At 43.2% G+C, this 27755-nt stretch overlaps 1 protein-coding gene across 3 annotated transcripts; it reads left to right on the forward strand.

The window, feature by feature from the left end:
* Positions 1-496: 496 nt before the first annotated feature.
* atp6v0a1a (ATPase H+ transporting V0 subunit a1a) lies at positions 497-19977 on the forward strand. 3 transcript variants are annotated; one of them, XM_071545346.1, is made up of 22 exons: positions 497-581; positions 1882-2042; positions 3554-3632; positions 3740-3837; positions 3931-4059; positions 5429-5511; positions 6474-6600; positions 6760-6842; positions 6951-7044; positions 9703-9915; positions 10949-11099; positions 11419-11558; positions 11819-11985; positions 12071-12161; positions 12639-12757; positions 12918-13134; positions 13289-13396; positions 13530-13637; positions 15630-15674; positions 16151-16268; positions 16404-16575; positions 18659-19977. In XM_071545346.1, the coding sequence occupies exons 2-22, from the start codon at positions 1926-1928 to the stop codon at positions 18750-18752; spliced, it is 2553 nt and encodes an 850-aa protein (XP_071401447.1). In that variant the 5' UTR covers positions 497-581; positions 1882-1925; the 3' UTR covers positions 18753-19977. The 3 variants fall into 3 exon arrangements, with proteins under 3 accessions (XP_071401447.1, XP_071401456.1, XP_071401464.1); XM_071545355.1 differs by having other exon boundaries at positions 15657-15674; XM_071545363.1 differs by lacking the exon at positions 15630-15674.
* The last annotated feature ends 7778 nt before the right edge of the window (positions 19978-27755 follow it).

Consider the following 27755-nt stretch of genomic DNA (forward strand, 5'->3'; position numbering starts at 1 on the left):
ATTTATGAGGAACCAAAACAATAGGTTTAAACATGGACACAATCTTCTATAATTCTGTTATGTAGCGTAAACTTCAACTTCTATAGACAAAGTAGGACTAGTAAGAAGCCCCTAAAGTCCCGAAAAGTGTTTTTTTTTTTATCTTGTGCGCACAACATAATAACTTGTTCCCACAAGATAAGGCTTTAGGGGCTCCTTAGGGGCTTTAGGGGCTCCGTAGTCTAGCCTTCTTTTAGAACTTTTTGAGTAAATGAACCAGAATAACAGCACTTCTACTAATTATCAGCACTCTTTCACCTGTGGACTTCACGATGAAATTAATCCATGAAATCATGATGAAATAAATAATTTCGCCCCATTAACCTTCAACCTCATTATGCCATTATTCAGCTGTCAAGTCAGAGTGGACTACAAAGATGGCGCCGCCTGCTGTTCTGGTTTCTCTTCCGGGTTCACCTTGCTCACTAGTGGTAGTCAAGCAGACCATCAGCTGAGAAGAGAGCGACCAGCCTACAACAGCGAAGAGGAAACAACAGAGAGCAGCCGAGAAGGAAAGACAGACAGGATTCCCTACGGAAACGGTGAGGAACCACACCAAAACGGGTGTTTAACGATAACCAGGTTAGAGAAGAGTTCAACGATCCACTCTACCTGTGGACAACAGCTGTTACTGTTGGGTTAAATACTGAACAACAGGTGCGCTAGCTAACGTTCATACAGGTTAGCTAGCCTACAGCCACACACACACACACACACACACACACACACACACACACACACACACACACACACACACACACACACATACCTAAATTACTAACGTAACGTTACGTAACTGCAAAGTGAGCTAACTGGCTAATGTCAGAGTAACGTAATTTACGTCTCTGCAGCCAACATTGAACGTAGTCAACGTGTAACGTTACATTAAATTGACTAGCGTTAACTAATTAATCAACGTCTTACCAACTGACTGCTAGCTAACACAGTTTATTATGTAAGTAATGGCTTTGTTGAATCGATAACAAACTAGCTACAATAGTCGCATCTTAATGTGGTTAATCAGTAGCTGTTAGCTGACACCTCCAGCTTTGACAGGTGAAGCTACAGTTGGTGTCCCTCCCCATACCGTGCAGTATGAAATGTAATCGATTAGCTTAATTGAAGGCTAAAGTTAGCAAATTCCCTCTAACTTTATGTTGTCACGTAAAGATGCTTGGGCCTGAACTTTTTGTTTGATTGATTTGTTAAATATACATTGGCTCGATGTCTCAGTCTCAGTCCAGTCGGCTTACTAAAGCCGTAACGCTGCAGGTCACATGATGCCTCATAATCCATTGATAAGCCTACTGTGGTCGTTTTACAGTAGGAGTTTATGCTGCTTATCTGGAATTTAGCCTGAGAAAATCTTCACCTAGTATTGCATGACAGACAGTACAAAAATGCTTTGCCAACTACACTGGCTATTCCCAACCTGTGCTTTGCATGCACCATAGCTGAATTGTTTTCTTTATAAAATTATGCATTAAGCCATTTTAAAGTCCTCTATATTGTTTTGGCATTAATACAGGCAGGGTGTTTTGTTTTTCAGCAGAACTAAATTCCTGCAGTGATCATGAGATCGGCATGGGAACAAGCTGTCAGATTTTTTTTGGTCACATGCCATCTTCTCACAGCAGTGCTAAACTATCGCACAAATGATAAAGGCTGCCCTCATTAGTGGTCTTGACATGAGCATACCATGTAGAGAAATGTGTTGAATGTAAAATATTGTTAACTTTTAGGATGCAGCATTTTGTAAGTGTTTTCATTAAAGCCGATGTTAGATTTTGCAAATATTTGCATTTGTGACTGACTGACATTATCAATATCTGATTTCTACAGTTTCTGGTTGACTTGTGTGTTGAGCACGTCCTCCCTTCAGCACCATGGGGGAACTCTTTAGGAGTGAAGAGATGACGCTGGCTCAGCTCTTCCTCCAGTCGGAAGCTGCCTACTGCTGTGTCAGCGAACTGGGAGAGATTGGAATGGTGCAATTTCGTGATGTGAGTCCACTTCTAATCCGTCCTGTCGTTCTCTGAATGATGACGCTTTGGTTCTGCTTAAAGTACTTTGGCTCGCCCTTTTCCACCAATTGCAGCATAGAGGATGCTTTCCAAAAGCTATAGCCTTAGTGTAAAGGCTCAGGGAAAATGATGCATGAGCAGTCACTGTCATCTGTCGTGGTAAATAAAACACATCAGTGACATTGTTGAGAAAGTGCATACCTTCTGCATCATGTTCATCATGTGCTCACAGCTGACCCCTCATTCCACGCATGGGAAAGCCCATTCATGACAGCCCCGAGGAAAGCATTGTGCTAGAGTGTAAGACGGGCTGTAACAAATTCAAGATCTGTTCACACAATTGCTGTTTGAAAAAAAAATGTAAAAAATATGTTTCATGATATGTTTTTACCTTTTACTGTTTTTAACTGAGTGTTGTGTCTCATAACTCATAACTGAATGGTCCCTGTGCCTGCAATTGAATCTAGTTTGTAGCTTGTTTATTTATTTGATGGTCATGGGGAGTGACTGACACATTAATAAAATTCTGCTGTATTTTATTTTATGTTCTATTGATATTCAAATTTTTTTTAACCTTGACTCAACTAGGCAAGATGACTAATTTTTAACACATTTATGTTGACAGCAGCAGCCTGGGAGAGTGACTGTGCATTACAATAGTTTCTGGAATCAACATTGTAATCACTCCAATTTCCCATGTAGTAAAAGTTCACTTCAAGTTCACTAAATGTGCAAGGCAGGCTTCCATTAAAATCTTTCTATGTCCAGTTCCCGGTAATGGTATTTTTTATTGTGTCACATTTTTTTTAAATTGTAAGTATGAAACTGTAAAAACTAGAGGAGCACCGATACCATGTTTTCAGATCTGATTGAAGTACCACATACTTTGTTAAGTTGATTGGCTGATACAAGTACTTATCCAAGTACTGCTCAATTTCCAGTCATTCGTGCCACCTAGTTTTAGTCTATTATAAAAAGAAATTACCAGGGAAAAGAGCTTAAATAGTGGTCATTTATTCATTTGATCAAATTATGCACAGATCATTAACAATCCTCAATCCAAAAAAAAAAAAAAAAATATTAAAGAATAATTACAAATGATAATGAAATAGAAAATAGGCTACATAACATGGGTTAGAGGATATAGCTTCTCTGGTCAAATGTAGCTTATTGATGGACTCTCAAAAACACCTTATTCAGAATAGGTTAATAGATAAATTATGCATAGTAAAGCAGAATGGCATTTAACCTGCATAGCCTATGAACTTCACAAGTAGCAGCATTTAAGCACATCAGCAAATTATTGATATCGGGGCAGCTTCATTTGCCAATCCGAGTGCAAGTGCTAGGAGCAGGATTGGCATCCGTCCTGATACTACAAATATTATTGATGTGCCTCCAGTAACAGTAATTCATGTTTTAAAAAAATCAGTGTTAACAATATTACAATCAATGTGGTACTGCTTGACATTTTTGAATTTGCCTTGCAGCTAAATCCTGATGTGAACGTGTTCCAGCGCAAGTTTGTCAATGAAGTACGAAGGTGTGAGGAGATGGATCGCAAGCTGAGTGAGTGAACTTAGACCTATCTAGCCCAAAACAACTAGATGTAACCCGGTACTCCTCTTCTTACCCTGTCCTTTGGAACAAACCCCCGTTACCTCTCTCTCACACAGGGTTTGTGGAGAAGGAGATCAAGAAGGCCAACATCCCCATAGTTGACACAGGAGAGAACCCCGAGGTCCCCTTCCCTAGGGACATGATCGACCTGGAGGTGACTGCTCTCTTCTGCGCCACTTGATTTTAAACATTGAGCTCCGTCACCTAGTGCCTCCCTCTGATGACCTCTCCCCATGTCTCCCCACAGGCCACATTTGAGAAGCTCGAGAATGAGCTGAAGGAGATAAACACCAACCAAGAAGCCCTGAAGAAGAACTTCCTGGAGCTGACTGAGCTCAAGCACATCCTGCGCCGCACGCAGCAGTTTTTTGATGAGGTCAGCTCCACTGTGCTCACAGACTTGACTAAATTTAGTGCTCAGGGCTTTCATTTGACTGACATTACAGCATCATGCAGTTCATACTAGCATACAGTAAGTTCAGGATAGAGATTTTGTTCCTGTTTATAATTGTTTATGTCTATGGTTGTTTATGGCTGTTTTTATACAAGCCTATGTTTATGGTTACATCACATCTAAGTTGTTAAATACAGCTTTGAAAAGCACATTATCTGTTTTTCTCACGGCACGCCATGCGGCCGGGGGCAGAAAGTGGCAAATTCAGGTCACTCACTCACTCACTCACTCACTCAGTCACTCACTCACTCACTCAGGATCTGTGCTTGTTATACTTCATTATTATTGATCAGTCATTGTAAAACCATGAGTCACTAATGCTTTAATATCTCAAAAATAGCAAAGGCAATGATTACAAGGGAAAAAAAATAACACTTTGGGGGATTAGTAACATTTCAGTCTAAATGACACCCACTTCCGGTTTATCTGTATATGGATACAAGTACAAATAATTTGGTTGTTTGAACAAATACAGACAGTAGCGTCTCCATACACTCCCTATTAGTGGAGCTGCTCAGTGAACGGCTGGTAGTACTGGGTAGCCCCCAGGTTTGAATGTGCTTAACCCTCCGCCCCACTGTCTAACTAGTCAAACTTACCCAGGCTGTTGCTGTAAATAAGGGAATATTCTTAGTCAACTTGCTTGGTTAAATGTTTAAAACAACATGGCATGGTCATTTTCGAGGCTTGACAGTAGATCCAATATCTGATCAGATGAGCTGGTCAACAGAAAGTTTGCTTTGGTATTAGGCAGATGGGAAGCTGTCTATACTGATCAGGCACCCACACAAAGAAGCAGTATTTGCTGCTTGAATTGGCAAAAGGCGTTTGCACTCATGATGGTTTGTGATTGCTCACATGGTCTTTGACCACTCACGTCAGCTATTCATGTTATTTCATATAACACCACTGCAGTATAGTACTGGACATGGACACTATTCATTTGCCAGAGCCAAGCCTAGCCTTCCCATTGTACCTTTGCCCTGCATCTATTTTTTTCCACTGCATTCACAAGCAATGCTGGGTTAAGTTATGTTTTTACAACTTGTTATGAGCTTTAATTGGGGTGAATCATTTAGCTAAACATGTAGCCTTTTCTGTCATCCATTAACTGGTACAATTCATGCTGGCTCTGCCTCTGTATCATTCTTCTATCCAGAATCTTAAATCATTCATGTGTTTAAAAATGTCAACAACAATGTTCACAAATTTGTATGTCTGATAAAATACATTCATATTAATGATTATGTTGCCATTGTAGCTGATGATTTGTGAACTGACTCTCATGCAGATGGAGGACCCCAGTCTATTAGAGGAGTCATCCACTCTCCTGGAACCCAATGAGGCTAATCGAGGGGCTCCTCTCAGACTGGGGTGAGTCTGTTTTCATGGTCTATCCTAATTCTAACTGGATTAAGCTTTTCTTGGAGATTTCCATTCTGTGCCAATAGACCATCTGTGTCTGAAACTGGAGTGTTACAACTAGCCAATCGCCTCCCACACACCAGCTCAGTCTGCCCAGCTTAGTCAGGCAACAAAGGTCACTAAAAGCGGAAATCCAATCTGAATCCACATTCACAAATGTTATTCCTATTATATTTGACAGTTCAGTCAATTTTGTGACCCAGCTCTTCCCAAATCTAGAACCAAAGAATAAAGACATTTGTCATCAAGAGCCAAAAAGTTCCTTAATTGACAATCATATAAAGTTTATTTGTGCTTTTACCTACATTACAGCTTTATTTCATCATGGGGCTAACAGATATGAACCTGAAAATGTGTTGATAGATCAGTAAAAGAGACTGTCACTGTGCATACTATGTCAGCCTCCCTTTTATTGTCAGTGGGACCACTTACAATATTTGTCTGATGACATCATGAAAATCATCGTGGCCATCTTGTTTCTTTGTTTGGGAGAGGCTTGCACACAAATCAAGAGGAATGAACAACATGATTTCTGTTTTAGGGTCAATAACACCTTGATGTGCATGTGATCTCTAGGGCAAGACTGTTTGCTGCTGCGATCATTAAAGTTTCATTTTATATTAAGGAATGTGTGCAACTGATGAAGCAACGTTGATTTATCATCTTTTGCATGCTTTGTTTATGGATTGAAGTCTCTATTTTTAGCGGGCACAGATAGCCTACCCTAGTTCTCCAGACAGAATCAATGACCTAGGCTGACAGTCATCGACCTTGTCTATCAATAATTTAACCGGACTCTAAAAGGGAACCGGCAATAAGCACGGTCCATTTAAGAGTGGCCAAATCCATTAGCGCAAGGGTAATTCAGGTAATTAGCAACAACAGTGAGAGGATTTGTCCACCTGTTGTAGATTTGTTGCTGGAGTAATCGGCAGGGAACGTATTCCCACGTTTGAGAGGATGCTGTGGAGAGTTTGCCGTGGAAATGTGTTCCTGAGGCAGGCGGACATTGAAGACCCTCTGGAGGACCCAGCTACGGTCAGTACACAAGTACCAGTTAATAAGCAAAACTTTCCATCCAGTAGTCTCTATGGCTAGTGCTGTGACATGGTGGCGGTGTTTTGACTGTGAAGCTGGTCAAAAATAATGCACTGTTGAATCTTCTACTAAAGTCCTAACTGTACTTTGCCTCCACAGGGTGACCAGGTCCACAAGTCTGTCTTCATCATCTTTTTCCAGGGAGACCAGCTTAAGAATCGAGTCAAGAAAATATGTGAGGGGTAAGATACTGCTGAAGCTTAATGAAAGCAACATTTACCAATTTATGGCATTGTACAAGTCATGTACTATGCTTGTCCTAGAGGTCCCTTTTCTGCATCTGTCCTCAGGTTCAGAGCCTCCTTGTACCCATGTCCAGAAACACCGCAGGAGAGGAAAGAGATGGCAGCGGGAGTTAACGCGCGCATTGAGGACCTCCAGATGGTATGACCATCAATGGAAAATTGATTGGCAGGCAAAGCATGCATACACAATCCATTTACTATCACTGGCTTACATACTTGTACAAGTTCTCTTTTCTTTGTTTCTGCACGGTCAGCTACTGGTGTCAGTTTTCATTGGAAAGTGACAGCGTAGAGGAAATTGCATAAACGCATGTGGTCAGTAGAATGACTGTGTCACTCTTCAGACAAAAACACTTCTGCTCTCTTCAGTTCTTTCTCCACTACCCAGCCTGGCCTCTCTGACAGATATTGTAAGCAGATAAAGCTTAGAGCGACAAAGTAATTTGATTAAACAGTACAGTACTACAGTGGCAAATTGAGTTTATCTATGAAATGACAGCTCATAGAAAATATCAGTTGATCAGATTAGGGGGCCTTCACATTGGCAAATTTCTGCTGTGCTCATGCCATTTCCCTGGCTCCACAGCAGCAGATCTTTAAAGTCCCATTTTTTTTTACCAGAGGAAAGTGGCCAATGATATTAATGTGCTGGGTGGGGTAGGTAGCAGTTAGAGAAGGTGATTGGCAACCGTGCCTGTCTATTAGGTGACCAAAACATCAGAGAGACTTCTTCCAATCAGCTTATGCCAAGCTTTAGTGAGAGTGGTAGTGTTCATTTGCTGATATTGCAAAGATAAAGCTGCCTCCTACTCATACATTGGTATGGCGGGACTTTGGAGAGCAGCCTGTCTTTCTTGTCACAAAGTGCTTTGATTAGATTGTTTATGGTGGTGAAATTGTGACCATTTGTAAAAAAATAAAAATAAAAAAAAAATTCTACACAATGGGAGGTTTTATGCTGTAAAAGCATGATGATTTCCTTCTTCATTTTGAAAAATATCTTTGTGGTCATAATGTTCTGGAGGAACTGGCCAAGTCACTCGCTAAACAACAACTACAAATACAGTATGAACTGTACTGTCACTCCTTTGTCCTGTAATCATCTCTGTGTAACATCCTGGCTGGTTGTGCCAACCTGGTCTGGTAGTGGGGAACAATGCCCGACTTGTTGGTGTGTTTTGGTGAGGCTTTTCATCTGTTTGGTAACAGCTCTCCAGCTCCAGCCCACACAAGACAAGGGGAGTGTGGTTTAACTGCAGCTGGATCTGTTGTAATTCACAGAGCAATTCCCTCTTACAGGCAGAATCTTATCTTCCCACCGGGATTGCACCGTTGTTATTGTGTTGTAGTGTTTAATTCCTCCCTGGTGGTGTGGTGTACAGTGTGAGGCACTGTAGATCAAAGTCATCCTTCCCTTCTTTGGCCTGGAAAACAGGAACCCTTTCTCATCTCTGGCATGTAAAGAACCAGCTGCCCATAGGGGTGTTTTACATCATGTTTAGCCACCTACGCCAAGACCCACCCCACCATCACACACACCTCAGGAATGAGTGTCTCTTGTGTACTTGTATATATTTGAGGATCACTTGCAGTTACGCCCCAGAAAGGGTGGGCGTGAGAGAGACTCCGCTTCATACTTGGCAGGCCTCCTGTCTGACACATAGATTGGTATCCCCTCATCCTCTCACACTCGCCAGGGAATGTGCACCTTGGTGTTTGCGGGGGTGCTGTTATGCTTGTCGCTACGTGGGCATGAGAGCTGGATGACAGAACGGCAAGGGTGAGGAAAAATGTCAGGCTACTTTGAACTTGGATGGCTATCAGCTATGTGTGGGCCGCTGAGAGTCTCGACAGTGGGCGAGACTGTGCGTGGGCACAGGGCAGAGCTTAAGTGTCCCTGCTATTTGCTGATCATGGGACACGCTTTAAATGTGAGCCATACAAGAACATACCTGGGAATATCCAAACGTCTCATATGGGAAAACCCAATGGATCAGATAGCCTATCGCCTTCAGCACATGACATAGTGCACAGTAATCACTCCATTAAATGTAAGCCCACTCCATGAATATCAAGGAATATATGATTCATTGCCGCTGCTGTTTTTGGGCATATGGGGCACTTTGCAGTCCCAAGTCACAAGCAGTGAAAAGGATTCATGAAGTATCGGCAACAGACTGTAGAGCTTTGATTGTGATCGCCTTTTCTGATTGTGGTGGACATTGTCATTCACATAGAATGGCACTATGAGTTCAGATAGATACATACATACATATTGACATACTCACTTACCTACTTGCTCAAAGAGAAAATTCTGTTGTCTTTGTGTAAAAGTAGTTTGCATAAAAGTTATTTCAAATTGATAATTGCAAGGTTTAAGATGCTTTTTCAAACTCTCTTCAATGGCATTTTCAGCAGTTAATTGTTGTTTTCCATCCAGTTTTCAGAAATTTAGAGCACTGATTGTTCTATGACTCAGGCAGATATGCAGAATGACTCATTTCTAATTATATTCTGAGAGGCACACATCAGCATACTATACATACTACACATCGGCATATTCTTTCAGTTGCGTTAGTATTTCCCAGAGGGTCAGAGTACAGGGTGAGCCAGGATGGCAGTATCCCTGCAGCAGGTAGGGGTCCAGTGTCTCAAAGACACTTTTACAGCAATGGATACAGGCTCTCACTGGGGGGTCTGACCTGTGACCTTTTGGACCCAGGACTGTCTCATTAACCATTCCTGCCGACAGTTGGTGATACATAGTTGAGATCTGTCCTCTTCTCTGCCCCCAAAGGTGCTGAACCAGACGGAGGACCACAGGCAGAGGGTCCTGCAGGCTGCAGCCAAAACGGTCAGAGTGTGGTTCATCAAGGTGAGGAAGATGAAAGCCATCTACCACACCCTAAACCTCTGCAACATCGACGTCACTCAGAAGTGTCTGATCGCTGAGGTGTGGTGCCCCGTCTCTGACCTGGACTCCATCCAGTTTGCCCTGCGCAGAGGGACGGTGAGTCGCTGCTCCGCCACGCAGAAGCACACATAATAAAGTTTAATGGAAACTACTCACCACTTAGCAGGTTTGGTTCATATCTTACAGACACAGTCATCCAAGGCCCCTCTTTTGATAGGGATTGGTTTTGGGTTGGTTCCAGTCTGTCTAGTTGTTAGTTGGGTGGGGTGGGACCTGTTTGAACCAACAGCTCTAAACTATGACAGTGCTAACAGGGCGTTAGGCTATGTGAGGATTTTACGCCTCTATGGAGGCCAGAATCCTGCCAGAGACTTGCATGCTTGGTAGTCCTGCAACGGACATTATGCTGATGTTCAAAAGGCAAATTGTTATGTACTTCCCAACTGTTGTGTACTTCAGTCCTGATCTTGAATTGATAGATATCCACTCAGTGTGCCAACAGAGGCTTAACCCTGTCACACATGGCGGACTCTCTACGCTGATTTTATCCCTGGGCTATTTTTACCCCGCTTGTCTTGTCTAGAAAGACAAGGCCATGGTGTAATATGCCCAGATCTCACCTCTACCAGTATGTCCACCCTCCAACAAAGCTGTGTGGCCTCAAACAAGATCAATGAATTTACCAGTCTTGTGTGGCTATTTGCTTCATCTGATTTGTTGAAGACAGTGGTGTCAGTCCAAACTAGTGATGGCCTGTGATAGCTCCCATCACACACATCGAGAATGGAGCAGGATTCCTCTCGTTTCTGGACAATGAGACAGAGCTCCAGCTGATATGCTCAACACATGATCCCATTATTGGACAGATTAATGGGATTTAGAAAATGACTTGCTCTCCATGATATGTCGGAGGATTGTGGCTGCTATTGCTTCCAAACTCTTAGAAGGCCTGTGTATACCCAGGCTGGAGTATCAGTGCCGATACACAACCATGATTAAATATGATTATTAAAGACAAGGTGATATATGAGGCTCCAGATCACCAGTCCAATTCTGGGATGTTCTAGTAGTTCAGGCCTGTGAAACTCATGCTAGTGTGTGTCGTATTATCTTGTGTTCTGTACTGTAGGAGAAGAGCGGCTCCACTGTGCCCTCCATCCTCAACAGGATGCAGACCAAGCAGACGCCGCCCACCTACAACAAGACAAACAAGTTCACCTCAGGCTTCCAAAACATTGTGGATGCCTATGGAATCGGCAACTACCGTGAGATTAACCCAGGTAAGCATGCTTGTCACACCTCTCTCCGTGCATTCCTCTCGGCCTGACCTCCCTCTGTCATTACCGAGATCATCAGTGTTATCCCGAATCCCCTGAGGCAGCTTGACTTTGCATTTATAGCAGAGTCTGTTTACCCAGCTGGCTGTAGTATTGAGCTACAGCAAGTGAAAGGCTGCTGCCTCAGCTGCTAAGTCTGCTTCATCATCCATTATCACCTTGTTGGGACATGCTGTGTATCATGGAGTGTTCAATCATACGTTGTTTCACCTGCCACCCCACCCTCCCCTCATACGATGCCTGCCTGCCTCCTTGTCTCCAGCACCATACACCATCATCACCTTCCCCTTCCTTTTCGCTGTCATGTTTGGTGACCTGGGCCATGGGGTGCTCATGACCTGTGCGGCCCTCTACCTGGTGCTGAGAGAGAGCAGGCTGATGGCCCAGAAGAACGATAACGAGGTATGGATGCTGCAGTGTCCAATCATGACCATCTCATCGGCCCTAGACCATCCTTACTGGTGACGCACCAGCCCCACAACCGTTCAGGACTTGGTTGCCTCCATGGATTTATGTTGCTGTTTGTCTATTAGAAATCCATTGCATTGCAGGAGTTGTAGTAGATATATTTAGTAAATTGCACATGTACTATGAAAATGTATTTTTTTCTTCATCTTTCACCTGAGATCTCAAGAGTAAATTGTGTCATGGTTTTCTGGTAGATGTTCAGCATGGTGTTTGCGGGGCGCTACATCATCCTGCTGATGGGAATCTTCTCGATCTACACGGGCATCATCTACAACGACTGCTTCTCCAAGTCCCTCAACCTGTTTGGCTCTGGCTGGAGCGTCAGGCCCATGTTCAACGCTCGAGTAGGAGGCAACTGGACGTAAGTGTCATTGGTATCAGATTTAACCCAAGTTGTGTAGTACTTAAACTTATAGAAATTTGTGCTATGTTCATATCCTCTTCAGGTTTGATACGCTCAAGGACAATAGGGTTCTGCAGTTGGACCCAGTAGTAGACGGAGTGTTCAACGGACCGTACCCCGTTGGCATTGATCCGGTGATTATTTTTCTTTATTCTACCAACAGATGAAAACTAGCTTACTAATAGTTAACATGCTTGCCAGCTGTGAGTGTTGTGAGCTGTGTGTACGTTACTGCTAACATCCACTTAGAAGCCTGCTATGGTAAAGTTACATCCTCAGCAAAAGATTAAGCCCAGTTACAATGAAGAACTCCAACAAACTATATACAAAACCTAAATCAAACAATATAATGGCAAACCAGGGAACTTGAAATGAATCTTCTTGCTAACAACACACTTACACAGGCAATTTGAATTGTAGAGAAATGTGAAATGGAAAAAACAATCTTCCACTGCAACCACACTGACCTACTACAGGCATGTCAGACATGATCAGTTCAACAAGGGCCTAATGAAAATGCTACAGTCCTGTAACAACATCAGCAAATGTTGATGCATAAAAAATAAAGTCACATCCCATCATACCAAATCTGTGACCATGTTGTCCCTCAGATATGGAACATTGCCACCAACAAGCTGACGTTCCTCAACTCCTTCAAGATGAAGATGTCTGTTATCCTGGGTGTGATCCACATGCTGTTTGGAGTCACTCTCAGTCTCTTCAACCACCTGTGAGACATTTTCAATTGCTGGTTTCATCCCCATGTATTTATTGTGATGCCCGAAAGTACAAAGAGACAAGAGAGCAATTCTGCTTATGCTTTTATCTCTTTGACTTTGTGTATGATTGTTATATGTAGCGACAAATCAGTTGTTTATGTTTCCATGCAGGTATTTCAAGAAGCCCCTGAACATCTACCTGGGCTTCATCCCAGAGATCGTCTTCATGGCCAGCCTGTTTGGCTACCTGGTCCTTCTGGTCTTCTATAAGTGGTTGTCGTATGACGCCCGCACCTCCAGGGACGCTCCCAGTCTCCTCATCGCCTTCATCAACATGTTCCTCTTCAACTACAACGACCCAAGCAACAAACCTCTCTACAGAGGACAGGTCAGATACACTTGTCTTGTTATGCACTCCATCCAGCCATTCTTCCATCCCTCCGTCCATCCCTTTATCCTGCGGTGGAATACCGTGAAAAGCAATCGTTCACTCACTCATTTTTTTTCCTTCTGCTCTTTGTTCTTCTCCCCTCAATGTGTAGGCGGGACTACAATCATTGCTGGTGATAGTGGCCTTGGCGTGTGTTCCCTGTATGTTAATAGTGAAAACTCTGGTTCTGCGGAGACAGTACCTATGGCGTAAAAACCTGGTAAGAAGGAGCACACCTGCCCCATGCTCTCACTCTGTGACGTGCTATATTGCACATATACACACAGTGAGTTCAGTGACTGCAATTCAGATTGCGTTGTAACCCCTGTCTTTTTACCAACCTTGCATGACAGGGCACACAGAACTTTGGAGGGATCCGGGTGGGCAACGGGCCCACGGAGGACGAGGCTGAGATCATCCAGCATGACCAGCTCTCGCAGCACTCTGAGGAGGAACCAGAGGTGAGGCAGCCAAATCCTAGCCAGGAATAATGTCTTCTACCTGGCAGCTTTTATCCCCCAGTGCTTTAAGAGCTGGAGCCATGGTAGGCTAGTATGTTGGTGAGGGAGGCGGGAGGCGGGAGGCGGGGGGGGGAACACAGGTTATAGGATCCAGTGCCAGCCTAGGTGGAATATCTTTGAATAATTCAGTCATTCAGCCACATTTGGAAAGTTAAACCATTGCCTCATGTTTCCACTCCCACAGTGGCAGGGAACAACATCAATTATGGATATAGGTGTGGTTTGGCAAAAGGAGCTCCAGCCTTTCCCCATTTCGAAATTATTATTATTGCACCCTTAGATCGCAGTGATATTATGAAATTAATTGAATATATGACATTAGAATTAATGTGGGTGTTGACTTTGTGGCATAGCTCTTTGTTTCTCATTTCCTCCCCTTTTGTGTACAGTTGCTGATAAATATTATAAAGAATCAACACCCAGGCTCCTTTTTACCTCTCGTGAACTTCAGACCAGTCAGGCTGTTTGTTATATTTCCTGCTGTACTCTGAAGCCACAAGGAAACCGAAGCTGAGTTGTAAGATGGACTCAGTTCATTGTATGGTCAAGGCCAGAGAGAGGGCCTGTTTGTTTTTATGTGGACCATTTCAAAGTGCCTCAAATAGATTTAATCTCCCAGTATTGTTCTGTTAGCTGACCTCTGGAGCGAAGAGACAGTCGATATGATTGGAAGCAACTGTTTATACTGTTGATGAATAAACACAGTCCATGCCATTGTAAACACATCCTTTTAGACTAGTGCTCTTCATAGCTTGTAGGGCTTTGCTGTGCTTTAGTCCATCAAAGCTGGTAGGCTATTGTCTGAGTTCTGGTGTGTTTAGCCATGGTTTGCTGGGCGCTTCAGAACAATGTGTGAGAAATCATATTTATTTTCATAATCTACTCCTGTGCACTCCAGTTTTGGCAACAGTTCAGAGGCACAAGGATGAGTGGATGAAATGTTGCTTGTTTTCAGTACTTAATTTCTTTATGGACAATATCCAATTTATTTCGGCAGTTTGTTGTATTGTACTGTACTTTGACCAAACTGTACTTTCTGTGTGTGTGTGTGAGTGAGTGTGTCTATACTTTGTATGTTTGTGCAAAACTCCTCCCCCTGGCTGGACAGGTGTTGAGGGTACTTAATCTGGGTGCTGAAGCAGCAGATCTACCACTAATGCCGTTTTTCCACCGCATGGTACCGGCTCAACTCGACTCGACTCTACTCGCCTTTTTTGGTTTTCCATTGGGCAAGTACCAGGTACCAGGTACCATATTACCTGGTACCTGGTACTTTTTTTGGTAGCACCTCCGTCGAGGTTCCAAGCGAGCTGAGGCGATACCAAAAGGTGATGTGAAAACACTGCAGACTACTGATTGGTCAGAGAGAATCGTCATCATTGCGCGATACGGGACATATATGCTAACGTCAGACAGAACAACAGAGAATTTTTGAATCAGCTTATTGTTTACACAACAAGCTGCTTCAATCATCTTATCAAATATATACAGATAATAAAATAATTTAATCCTATCAGAGAAGAAATTTCAGTTATTTCTGCATGTTAACAGTATGAAATGGCATCTTTGTGTTCTAAAATGAAAGCTTGCTACTGCCAAACTAGCTCTCCTAGCAGTACGTTTAGGGTGTAACTTTTGACAGGCAGTATCCAGCTGCTGTGTCTGCCGGAGTGGGTCAGTCGGGGCATTTCAGAGCTATCGGCATTCCCCATCAGTGGCTCCCAAAGCAACACCAAACACAAACACAGCAGCAACCTGCCCAAGACCAGAAAACACATGTAAAGACCGGTGAACATCAGAGCAGAATATTGTTATGCTCTAATGTTGACTTCATCCTCTAACCTTACAAGTCTGTTAATGATGTCGTTAATTACTTTTTCCTTGTTATTGATGTGTGTTTGTCCGTGTGTGTGTGTGTTGTCAATAACCAAGCGTTGCCTTTTGTCACTTGCTTTCAAGACCCACGAGGAGGAAGAGGTAGGACAGGAGCTCATGACTGCCCCCCTCACCCCTGCCCCGCAACCTGCCCCCCTTCTCTCCAAGTGCATGTCTCGCAGTTCTGTTTTTCTGGCCCTTAGCTTTGTTGTCTGTGTATGCTGCCAACCAATGCCTGCTGCTCCTAGCTGTGTCTGTGCGTTGTCCATGTGTTTCTGGTGTCTCTCGTTGTAACGTGGGTAGAGGAGATTCCTCAAGCGGCTGTTAAGTTGGGGCAGCATCTTCTAGACTAGTGCTTCTTTACAGTCCCAATCAGGTGGTGGGTATTGGAAGCATGAGGCATCCAGCAGGGCAGCTGATTCCTCTGGGTCAAAGGGTGCTAACAGGATGGTGCCTCTACTAATTCTGGGGGGTTTGCTGATCTACAGTGCCAAATGGCTTCTTCAATCAATGACCTTTTTACCTCTTTGTGAACTGAATGAATGTGATCGTGTTTCTATGTCATATCTGTCCCACAGTTTAACTTTGGGGATGTGGCAGTGCACCAGGCCATCCACACCATAGAGTACTGCTTGGGCTGCATCTCCAACACAGCTTCCTATCTGAGGCTATGGGCCCTCAGTCTGGCCCATGCACGTAAGTCATAACACGCACCTTTATCTTGCACAAATACACACAAACATTAAGAGAAACACACACAAATGCATGCATTCTCAACTTCTTATCACTTTCAGTGCAACCCGTGTCCTGCTCTCTTTCTCCCGTGCACAGAGTTGTCGGAGGTGCTTTGGACCATGGTGATGCACATTGGCCTTTCCTCAGACAAATTCTTCGGCTTCATTCCTCTCATCCTAGTCTTCAGCGCCTTCGCTGTTCTCACAGTTTGCATCCTTCTCATTATGGAAGGCCTGTCGGCTTTCCTGCACGCACTGCGTCTGCACTGGTGAGTATTGCGTTTTTATCTGTCTCATCTGTTACCGTATGTGTACATGTTTTTTGTTTACTTTCTCTCCTCAGTCTTGATCTCAGTTTCACTCGTGACCTCATGATATGCACACACACACAAGCAGATAAACACACAGTAACCATGAAAGACCCACATTGCACATACCATGCCAGTACTGACAAACATCTAGGCCATTTTTGTTTTGTTGTTGTTGGTCTTACATTAAAAAAAAAGCATAATAACACATGGGCTGCACAGATGATATATATATTTTTTTAAATTGCTGTTTCCTAGCTCCTCGTCGGTATTTAATGTGTTGAAATCCATGAGATGAGCTCACAGACGCCTGCCAGATTTACATTAGGCTTTCCTAGATTCCCTCTGATAATCCAGTTGATAATCCAGAGTTGCTATTGATCTAGGTAAAAGATCAAGACCCCCCCAAATGACTGTATGCCATAGATCTGTAGCTCCCTCTGCAGGCTAGACCGTCTCTTACTTGGGCTTGCCAACTTCTACAGGATCTCAATCATGGAAGTTATTATATTATGTCGAAGTAGGGTATTTGGCCCCGCCCACTCTCACGCTGACTTCCCATGCTTTTCAAAATGGCACAGAAAGTGCTGAGAGATAGGGGTTTATGGGTGCCGACCATGGAAGTATTGTATTATCAGTCTCAGCAACCGTCCCAGGGTGTGTCCCAATTAGGAGTTAACAGATTGTGGTTTTCCAGCGCTTGCTCTCTTTCCTGGCCCGGGGCCTGGAACATGTCTGGGGTCCCGTCTAGAGCCCAGGCTGGCCTGTCAATGGTGTGCTTTCTATTGATGGTGTGTGTGGCGTGCGGACCGGTCTATGACTCCTCAGTAAGACATGGTGGAGCCGCTGTTGTCCCCTCATTAATGTCTTTGTCTGGCATCGCTGAAAGTCTGCCTGAATTGGGTTTGATAATCCACTGGCACATTCACAAAGCATGCCAGGGACACAGGCACTCGTCTCTGTAATTATCCTCCTCACAGGAATGCTGGCTGACTCGACTTTCAGTAAATGGCCTTCAGGGTCAATGAGGCATGATTACTTTTGAACATGGGCAAGCCAATAATCAAACAGTTTTTTATTCTTTTGTGGTTGCTGTGTTTTTTGGTCGAGAAAATTATTTGTATTATCGAAAATATCAATGTGTTTGCTGCTCTCATAATGGTTGCCTGCCTCAAGTCACATGTAATGTCTGTTTGCCAAAGCAGAGGTGGCCAAAGATTTACAACTCAATAGCCAATAGCCAAGGATATGTTTGTTGGCGTGTCTCATCTTAAGTGCTCATCTCTTTGCTGGAGAGATTCCTACAGTGGTTTGGATTGGAGACAGTAATCAACAAGCAATATACAAACAGTCTATTTTAAATTATACAGAATAATGTCAGCAGTAGTTAAACAAAATGCAAGATAGTGTTTATGATTTTGACCAAAACTTGCAGTCAAAGTATAAGTTGAAGTGTCTTGGTATCCCTTTGAAATTAAGTTTTTAAAACTGATAGACAAAGAGCACCGATTCAGCCCAACAGAAGTGCTTCTTGAAATGTAACAAAAGCTGTCTATGCCAGAAGTTAAGATCTACAGTACAGGTAGTTGTTTTTAAATGATGACCCCCCCCACTCTAGTCTACCTTCCTACTCCAGACAGACTATGGAACGGCAGGCATTTTGGGGTTCCTCAGTTGAAAGGTCATCCAGCCGTTGGTTAGCATTGAGCTATTAAAAATAGAGCCCGATCGTTTTCCCGAGGGGAAGAGGCTTAGGTTTCTGGCCCCAGGACCAGGCCCAGTTTTAGAGGGGCAGGGGGATGTGGTCGTGGGCGGGTGCAGGTGGGCTCGGTTACCAGCTGCTCTACAGAGACAGACTGTGGAATAGAGAGCAGGGGTCGTCTGTCACGAATGCTCAGCGCTATCCAAGCCTGATAGCCATTAGCCCGCTTTACCTAACTTGACTGAAGCCGACTTGACTGTGTGCCTGTGTTATCGTTTCTGCGTGAGAGGCTTCCTTATCAGTGTGTTTTTTGATTGGATCCTGTCTTTACTTTCTTTCCAGGGTGGAGTTTCAGAACAAGTTCTACTGCGGCCAGGGCTTCAAGTTCCTCCCCTTCACCTTCGAAAGCATCTTGGAGGGGAGGTTTGAGGACTGAGCACGACCCACTCTTCTTCTTCCATTAATTAATGTCACTTGTCTCTTGAGAAGCTATGTGGTGTTGAATAGTGATTTTTGTGTGATGTAGTGTCCATCCTTCAGGGTGTTACCACAACTACATGATTGACACTCCCCGAGATCATCTGTTGAGGTTGAGGTCTGCCATTTGTTTTAAACCTCTCAGCGTTTTTAGAATTTGACCTATCTGGATCTGGAACTATTCTACTCAGAAATTGATATAATATCTAGCTATCCTTGGTTATTTTCCCTATACAGCTATTCATTCATTCCTCAGAAAAATATATGTTCTCTGTCATGTCCGTGTCCTTGTTTTATAATTTTTTTTCTTGTTTGATATTATTTATGCAATCTTTTTCCATATGAAACCTGCTTTTTTTGTCCTTCATCCTCACTGAGAGAGTTGCACTACTGATCATTATAAATGAGGTCTACTTTGCCACAGTTATAACTGCAGATTCCTTATTGATTCAGATCGATAGATGCTTCAGAGTAAAGTGACAAAACTTACTCTCCAGACACAGGAGCTAGTGTGGACTTAATTTCTATATATCTGCCCCACATTGTTGTATCCAGGCTGTCCCTTTCTCTCTCTGTCTTGGTCCTTTACCAACAATCAACATTCACAGAGCTGCTCATCTGATTTCATACATACACACACCCACTTTGCACACACACATGCCTCTTTTAGATTTTCATACACACCTCACACACACAGCTATACTGTAAAGGTCCAAAGGGAATAAATTCTAGCATTCAAATGCATCAAGATTTCAGTCCGTTCTGTGAAAATGAAGCTAAATCGACTGTTTTATCCTGCATTGTGCTCTAACATTACCATCAATGCCCTTTGTATTGACTGATCCGTTTTCAACATCCATATGCAGTAAATGAATGGGAATCTCTCTCTTATGTGGTCCGGATAGTCTGATATTAGTGTAGGTTATTTATGTAACATAGGTGGATTTTCTGTGATAATCCAGAATGCTAAAATGATCTGACATTGTGAGTCTCGTTGATTCTTGTTGTTCCTTATGTTGATTTAATTTTTCTGTGAAAGTTTACAATGTTTTTGACCCATTTAGAAGGGAGAGGGACGGGCAGACTACAGCACAGATGTAAAAATGGAATCAGTCCCTTGTACATCTATGACCACCTACTTTAATTGCGCATCTCTGTCAATAAAGTGGAAAGACCTGGTTTAACTGCTGCATTGGTTGTCTTTTTCTCCAGTGTGGAATTCGCCTTGATCTTTATTCATTGCGTTTTTTCCAAGAAGAATTTAGGGGCACAGTGTTTTGCATACAATTTACATAAGTACAGCTCTCTCTGGTGGTTGCAGAGGAGTGTAGCGATGCCTCTGTGGCTTATTTCACTGTCAGCATTCCTCTGGGTGGCGCTATTGGACAGGCCGTTCTGGCCTTTGTTGAGAATCAAGACTGGATCTTGTGGATTGATTTACTCACTTGAGTCTAAGCCTTTCTAGCTGAGTTTTCAGTTGCAGTGAGTGATGCATGCTGTGTACTTCTAAGTTAGCTTTATGAGAAATGTTGTGTACAGTGAGTGTTGCTTCTCCTGGACATCTTATAGTGTGTGTTAGAAGTTGTAATATAAATATAAGCGCCTTGAGTTACACATGACAGATTATTTTAATTACCTGTTCCACTGCTGAACTTGCCTGAAAGGTGATACCAGAGCCAACAAAAAAGAAATTACCCCAGGAAGCACTGACTTCTTTGGAAAAGGATGTACAGTTATGTATTTTTCACATAATGGGTCTTTTCTCAAGTAAACCACTTGTAATATAATCTAGTTGTCTACGAGCAATTATGTTTGAATTGGCCACAACAGAACTGTCCAGTTGACTTTCTCAGTCCTGTCAAAGAAAGCAGGAAATTTTCAACTTTCCACAATATTCCACGATTAAAATGATTTTGCCCATGACGAATGACAGTATATAGGGAATTAGGGTGAGGTCCTTGAGGAGTTTCTGCCCACACATGTTCTAATCTGAGACCGGGTCTCATGCTACTGGCACCTTGGGAGGAATGACTCTAAAAAAGCCCTCAGCCGTTCTGGGACGAGGAACACGATGTCCTCCCTAGGAAGAATGTGTGTTTTTGCTAGGGGGGTTGCTATTAGCCACAACAGCCCATAGTAATAATAGAGCTCTTTATTTATCTTACATTTTTTTGAACAGGCCCATTTAATTTGATATTTCCCAGCGTGTCATGTAGAAGCAGGGGTGAGGGCAAGCTTGCGTAAGAGTCCTAGAAATCCCGCTGTGTTTACACTTCCAGGGACCTTTATTCTCCAGTGGTCATGTTTCAGAGCATAAACCCCAATGAGACTGAGCTTATTATTTTGATCCTTTATCTAATGCAAATATGCAGTGCACTTTAGCTTGGCTCAAAACCGCCTCTAGGAATGTTGTGTTTCTCCTAAAGTTATAATAGATTTTTCTTTGGGATAAGAGAGATGCTATTGCAGCTGTTCTAATGCTACAGGCCTTGGTGTTCTCAGTTTTCTTGATCCAGGCACAGAGAGCAGGACTTTGAGGTTCAGGATGTTGTATTAGTCAATTTGAGCAGTTGTTCTCTACCTGGGGGTTGGGACACCCCAGGGGGTCACAAGATGATGGGATAGGAAAAAAGCACATTTCTGTAATACAAATGTATTATCATGTCTATTTTTTCAGATTTTTCTCAAATTTTTGCTTTTTTTTTCTTGTGAAATACTAAATAGTTTTCAGCCTCTAGGCCTCCTCTGATATTGAATCAAATGAAACAAAATAAAAAGGGAAAATCGTTCTTTGGTTGAACTCTGCACGTTTGTGATGGGGGTCGCAAGTAGACATCCCTTCGTTTTAGGGGGTCACAAGCCATAAGATAAGATAAGATAAGATATCACTTTATTAATCCCCTTGGGGAAATTCGGGTGCCACAGCAGCAACTGGCAGAACAGTACCAGGGAAAAATAAGTACAGAAGATTTGAAAAGAAAAGTGAAAAGAAGAGGTAATAAGATTTAAAAAAAAAAAATGAAGGTAATGTACATAATATAAAACTATAGAGACAGTGCAAAAATGCAAATAAATGCAAAGAATAATAATAAATGTGTATCCATATATTTATGTACTGTATATATACATAATCAGTGGTCAGTTATTAGTGCCAGTCAGGGGAAGGGGGGGGTAAAAAAAAAGGTAAAGAACCACTGATTTAGAGACAGCTATTGCGATTGGCGACCAAATATCTGCAAGAGTCACTGTGTGATGTTGTATATCACAATCTATTTACCATCCCATACATTACAAAGACCAATCCATGCTGTACCTTGCTGTATGTTGAATAATGTGTGTATATTAGTGTGACTGGCCACAGTGCTCACAGCCCAAAGAGCCCAAATTGTTCCTTGCACTGCGTGGAATCTGGATTTGCTGCGTTCTGGCCGCCTAGACTCATGACTCAAACTTACACATCCATCTGGGATGACAGACTAATGAGAAAGAGTTTCCTTTCTAAGGTACACTCTGCAGCTTTGGAATAGTATTGATGTTCTCTTTTTCTTCAGGTTTGTCTGTTGTTTTCCACCCGCAGACATTCTTCCAGTCAGTGCACCAACAGATGAGAAAATATTGAAGCGCTGCCCTGTTCACTCACGGCACTGTTGTTTTGGAACCGTGCAGCAGACATTTAATATTGTAATATCTTTCATATTGACAGGTAGCACTGCGTAAAACAGACTGAATACAATCCTATTCACTTAAAAACATAGTCCTAAAGAATATTTCTATTTAATAAATAAAAAAAAACAACCTCAACTGAAGGCTATTTGAAAGACTGTGAAAAGAATGACCAACTTCGGCCATGTTGGCCCAGTTTACAAATGCCTTCCTTCTTTGAGTAAACCTGGATCTGATGTACACACACACACACACACACACACAAATAAACTGTAACTCAAGTGACTGTAGCACCTGCAGTGTGTTTGAGTTCTCTGTGTTGTTTCCACTTGACATTCCTCTGAACGCCTCATTCATTTTTGTCAGCGCTGCATACTTCGTCCATCTGCAAGACAAAATATGCACTTTCTGTCTTGTTGAACCGCCACAACCTGCCACATGAATTATCATGGCTGACAGATTGAAAGAGATAGAGAAAGTAAAATTGTTTATGCCGACGTGATTGACAGGCGGGCCTCTTAGGCTTATAGAAAGCCCAGGTGAGTCTGGGACAGAGGAAACCTCTCTTTACTCAGAGGGTTTGTACCTTTCCAAATCACTGGGGCTTTATTACCAGGTCTTCAGATAACATTGTCCCTGAAACAGTTTTCCACGACCTGTCTGACCCCCAGCCATTGTTTCCAGGTTTTTTTTTCACACACCGATTTGGCCGATTACATCAGGAAGCTTCACACAATATGAAAATCTGACAGCAATGACAATGTTGCGCGCAGGCATACACACACACACACACACACACACACAGACACACACACACACGCAAGCATGAAAACATGCATCCATATCTCTGTGGGAGAGAGTTGCATAACACAAAAAGCCGGAAGAAGCGGAATAGCAGAAGAGAGAGAAAACAAGTGGCTGTCACATAAAAGGAGGGGTGACTGCCTTTTTGACTAATTAAAGTGTTCCAGGCTCCTGGCAACCTTGAAAGTACTCCTGGAGGCATCAGCGAGTTCCTCTCTGGCATCAGAAAAATCAGCAGGTTTATTGTTGTTGGTTTTCTCTGTCATCCCATCCTCCACACCCATGCCCACAGAACCAATAATGCCAACACATCAAGTCAACAAGTGACAACTCTTCGCTGCCAACACAAACCCTCACACATGCAAAATGAACATTATGTCACCAAACCACTAGCTTTTGCCAGAACCAAACCATTATTACAAATACAATTACCTCTTGGGTGTGAGAACCACAGGTTATAGCACAGGTTATATCAGAGAGTCATAAGATGCCAGCCTCCCGTTTGACAACCCGACCACAAGTGTGGCTCGTTATGTTCCAAAGGATAGTGGAGAGCGTTGCGAAAACATCCATCTTAACAAGTTATGTAATCGTGTTTTGAGTCCCAGAGTCTTATTTTTCTCAAAACAAAGCATCAATATAATGACATGTGAAATCTCACCCCAATGGCAGATTTTTTTTCCCCACTTGCTTTAAGAAAAACAAGATTTAAAAATTCAATATTTGATTAAATAGCTTATTAAGATGGACATTTTTTGCTGTGAAGTTACTCGATATAAAGGAGGTAGAAGGCAGTAAGAGAAAGTGAAGGTGAGTGAGTGAATGAAACAGAGGAAGGAGAGGGAAATGAATTGCTGAGGGACAAATGTGGACTGCCATCTTAACTCCACTCTACAGCACATTTGTTTGTTTGCTTGTCTGTGCGTGTGTGTGCATGTGTGTGCATGTATGTGACCGATTCCCTACCCCAGTACAGTAGTGAACGGGGCGAGTGCTGCGGGTTGAAAATCAAGAGCTCGAAAAGGTCCAGACCACCAGAATCTGTTCCCTGTCAGTCTGAAAACCCTGGACTCCCTCCCAGGCTTGTAGAGACACAGTCAGCCCGCAGAGTTCAATGTGGGTACGTTTGTGAGTGTGTGCGTGTGCATGTATACATGTTTGTGTGTGTGTGTGTGTGTGTACACTACATGTGAGTGTGCATTCGTGTGTGTAGCCTCCTGCAATCCAAACAACAGAACTGGCAGTGTTTTTGTTTCTTTCCATGAGCTTTACCCACAGTGAAACTGAACCGTATAAGGAGTGACTTAGCAGTGGCCCTTGTTTTGGTTGGGTTCCTTACACAGCTTTTGAGTTGAAAAGTTCTCTCTCTAAGCTGAGTATGCCTATTGTATGGCTTTGAATGCGCTCTGTGCCAGTAGTGCCCCCACGTTGTGGCAGGATATGGACACCGCAGACAGAGGAAAACAGGCAGCAGCATCGGGTCGCGCTACTCTTTGTTGAGAATGCTTTTGTTGTTCTCGAGCCGTTTCCAGGGACTGAATAAATAGCTCTGCGTAACCAAAGGCATTTGCCTCCCTCGCTGCTATGAATGCACCACCATGAGAAACATATTACCAGTGGTTACGAGTGTTTTGCCCCTTTTGGAAATTCTCTCTCTCTGCTTTTCTTTTGAAAGCACTGCAGTGACACGTGAAAGCAATGTTCTCCATAGTCCGTCCCGGTCAACATCTAGGGGGTGCACATGGAGGATTTCAGCCAGGCTTTGAGGAGTAACATGTTTTGTCATGGTTCGTCTTGTTATCTATATGAAATACTAGCGCGTTATGGGACTGAGACATAGGATCCCAGGTTAACTGTGGGAATGTTTCCAAAGATGATCCCCTGTCTTCTATCCTCTTTAGGTCCACTTCTACCAGCCCCTGATAGCCATCACCGTCAACATGCCTTGGCACTTGAACTTAGAGTGGGTTTCTTGTGGATCTCGAAGATTGCTTGTGAAAGTCTGCATCGAGAGCTTTGCATTTCATGACGCTGCCTTAGGTCAACGCTGGAATGTAACAGGAGTGAACTAATTTGGAGGGAGCGACTGCGAGGCACATACCAAATTAGAGGGTCAGAGAGTGTTAAGAGCCTATTTAGTCTGTCAATACGATGTCAATTGAGCACATTCCGAAAGGGATGAAATGAAAAATCTTTGGTTAGTCGTACATGGTGCGACGAATGAGATTATCAGCCAGACGCTGGTGACATATGGATGGATTTGTGGCTGTGATGTAAAAGGTTGAAAAGGTGAGCTGAGACCAAGTTTGTTACAGAGAGAAGAGTTGAAGAATAAAGGATGAGGACGGCTGGAGAGGTAGGCTGTCGTGAGCTCGTAAGTTTTCCAAACCCTGGAGGATAGATTACTTTCTGATCCCTCTTCTCTTGACTGCTCTGACATCAGTGCGCTCTCTCCATAACGAGAGTATAATCAGGAACATAAGCGTAAAGGAATTTCCCCATTATGTAAGGTGTGAGGGAACCGCTTCTAAGAAAACCGGTGCGCTGAGAGAGATCTAGAGATAGGGAGATTGAGAGAGACAGGGAGAGTGAAAGCACGACAGCAAGAAGAGACAGAGAGAGGCAAACAGAGCGAGAGGTCAGGCAGGAGGAGACAGAGAGAGAGAGGAACGCTACGAGGAGCTGGGAACTTTCACTTCCCTTCATGTCTTCATCTAGATTCCTAGGAGTGATGGAAATAGGCCATACACTGGGCCAGCAGGTTGGCCTAGAGCAGTTGTCTCCAACCATGTGCTGTCAAAGGGCAAAAGTTATCAGGTTTTCATTCCAACCAGCGCATTTCACAAGTAAGTGTAATGAGATGGTGTATTGTTTGCTCGGGATGAAAACCTGAATGACTGGTATTATGGGCACCACACAGGTATGTGTCGTGCCCATAATACCAGTCATTCTCAACATATCTGAGCCACAAAGTGCCACAAAGTACCACACAGAGCCGCAAAGTACAACAAAGTACCACACTGAACTACAAAGCAGACCATAAAAAAACACACAGAGCCACAAAAGACAACAAAGATGCCACAAAGCAGACCACAAAGTGCCACAAAGAACCATAAAGTACCACAAAGTATACCATGAAGTACCAATACACGCTTTGTGCCAATAGTTGAAGACAAAGGGATAAAGAGGTTTAGAAAGGTAGACTGTCATGCAGTACAGAGTACAAATAATCTATCCACACCAATGTGGATAGATTATTTGTGGTGCTTTGTGGTATGTTATGGATTCTTTGTGGTAACATGTGGCACTTTGTGGTATTTTGTGCTACTTTTTTGTACTTTTTTGGCTCTGTGTGGTCCTTTGGCCATTAGTAGGACCCCCTGATGAAATAATCTTCATCTTCATAATGAGCTCTTTCTGACCTACCGGTTGTCATAGAAAGAGCTCTCCAGTTGCAGTCCTCATACACTCAGATAACAGAATATTTGACTACCAAGAAAAGTGGTTTATGTAAACAAATATTTGCACACCAGGTGATTACGCTCATGATCCCATTTGCGTAGTGTGTTCCCAAGCTTTCAGTGGCACATCGATGAGAAACCCACAGTCAAATTCCACCCTGTTGTCAAACACAGCCGACCGTTGGTTATATAACGGATCGCTTTTGGCCTCCGCAGCGTGGCTGATGAGAGGGCCAGAGGGTATAGCTTCTGCAACTTCCCAAGTGGTTTACATTTTGGATTCCCTGTTCCGGAGTTTTACGGACCTCGAGGGATCAAGGTGGGGCAGCTGGAGATGCTGACAGCCTCATCTATGTTTAGGATGCATGGTTGCTTAGCATGGGATCAAACGCAGCAGAAATGTCTTACAGCCCAGCACAAACCAAGTTTAGTCTTGTGCATGCTAGAACAGTAAAGAGAAGAAAGAATCGACGAGGAGAGAAGAAAAAGCAATGTTTGTGATATTAAGGTAACCAGCTTACCATCATAAAACAGACTCAAGAGAGATGAATAGGTATTGAAAAGATGACTAGATCCTCCAAAACCCATTAAGAGGGACCTCAGCTTCAATCCACTGGGATTGTTGAGAGCAGGTTATCTGTGTGTCAGGCTGAGCTTTGGTCTACTCTTTATTTGTTTGGGTCTGTAGGAGCCAAGTGCTCTCCTGCTACAAAGCCAGTTCCTCTCTGGTTGAGGTTTTGCTGTGCACCCACCTAAAAGCTTCAGTGGGGAGATAGCGCACACTGTCTCCCCATCTGTCTTAAATCCTCTCCTAATGCTAGCCTTGAACATCAAAGTCGTAACAACTGATCCTGAGAGTCTTTCTGAGAAACAGCCACTAAATCAACCACTTCAATCGGTCTGGATGCTTGTGCGCTTGTGTGTGTGTGTGTGTGTGTGTGTGTGTGTGTGTGTGTGTGTGTGTGTGCGTGTGAGTGCGTGTGAGTGTGCGTGTGTGCGCGTGCAGCAGTATGGAAACAATACCACCTCCCACT

Source organism: Centroberyx affinis, unplaced genomic scaffold (assembly GCF_046629955.1).
Source record: "Centroberyx affinis isolate AG114_WGS23_722 - 3 ecotype Tasmania unplaced genomic scaffold, CSIRO-AGI_Caff_v1 ptg000255l_1, whole genome shotgun sequence".
NCBI lineage: Eukaryota > Metazoa > Chordata > Actinopteri > Beryciformes > Berycidae > Centroberyx > Centroberyx affinis.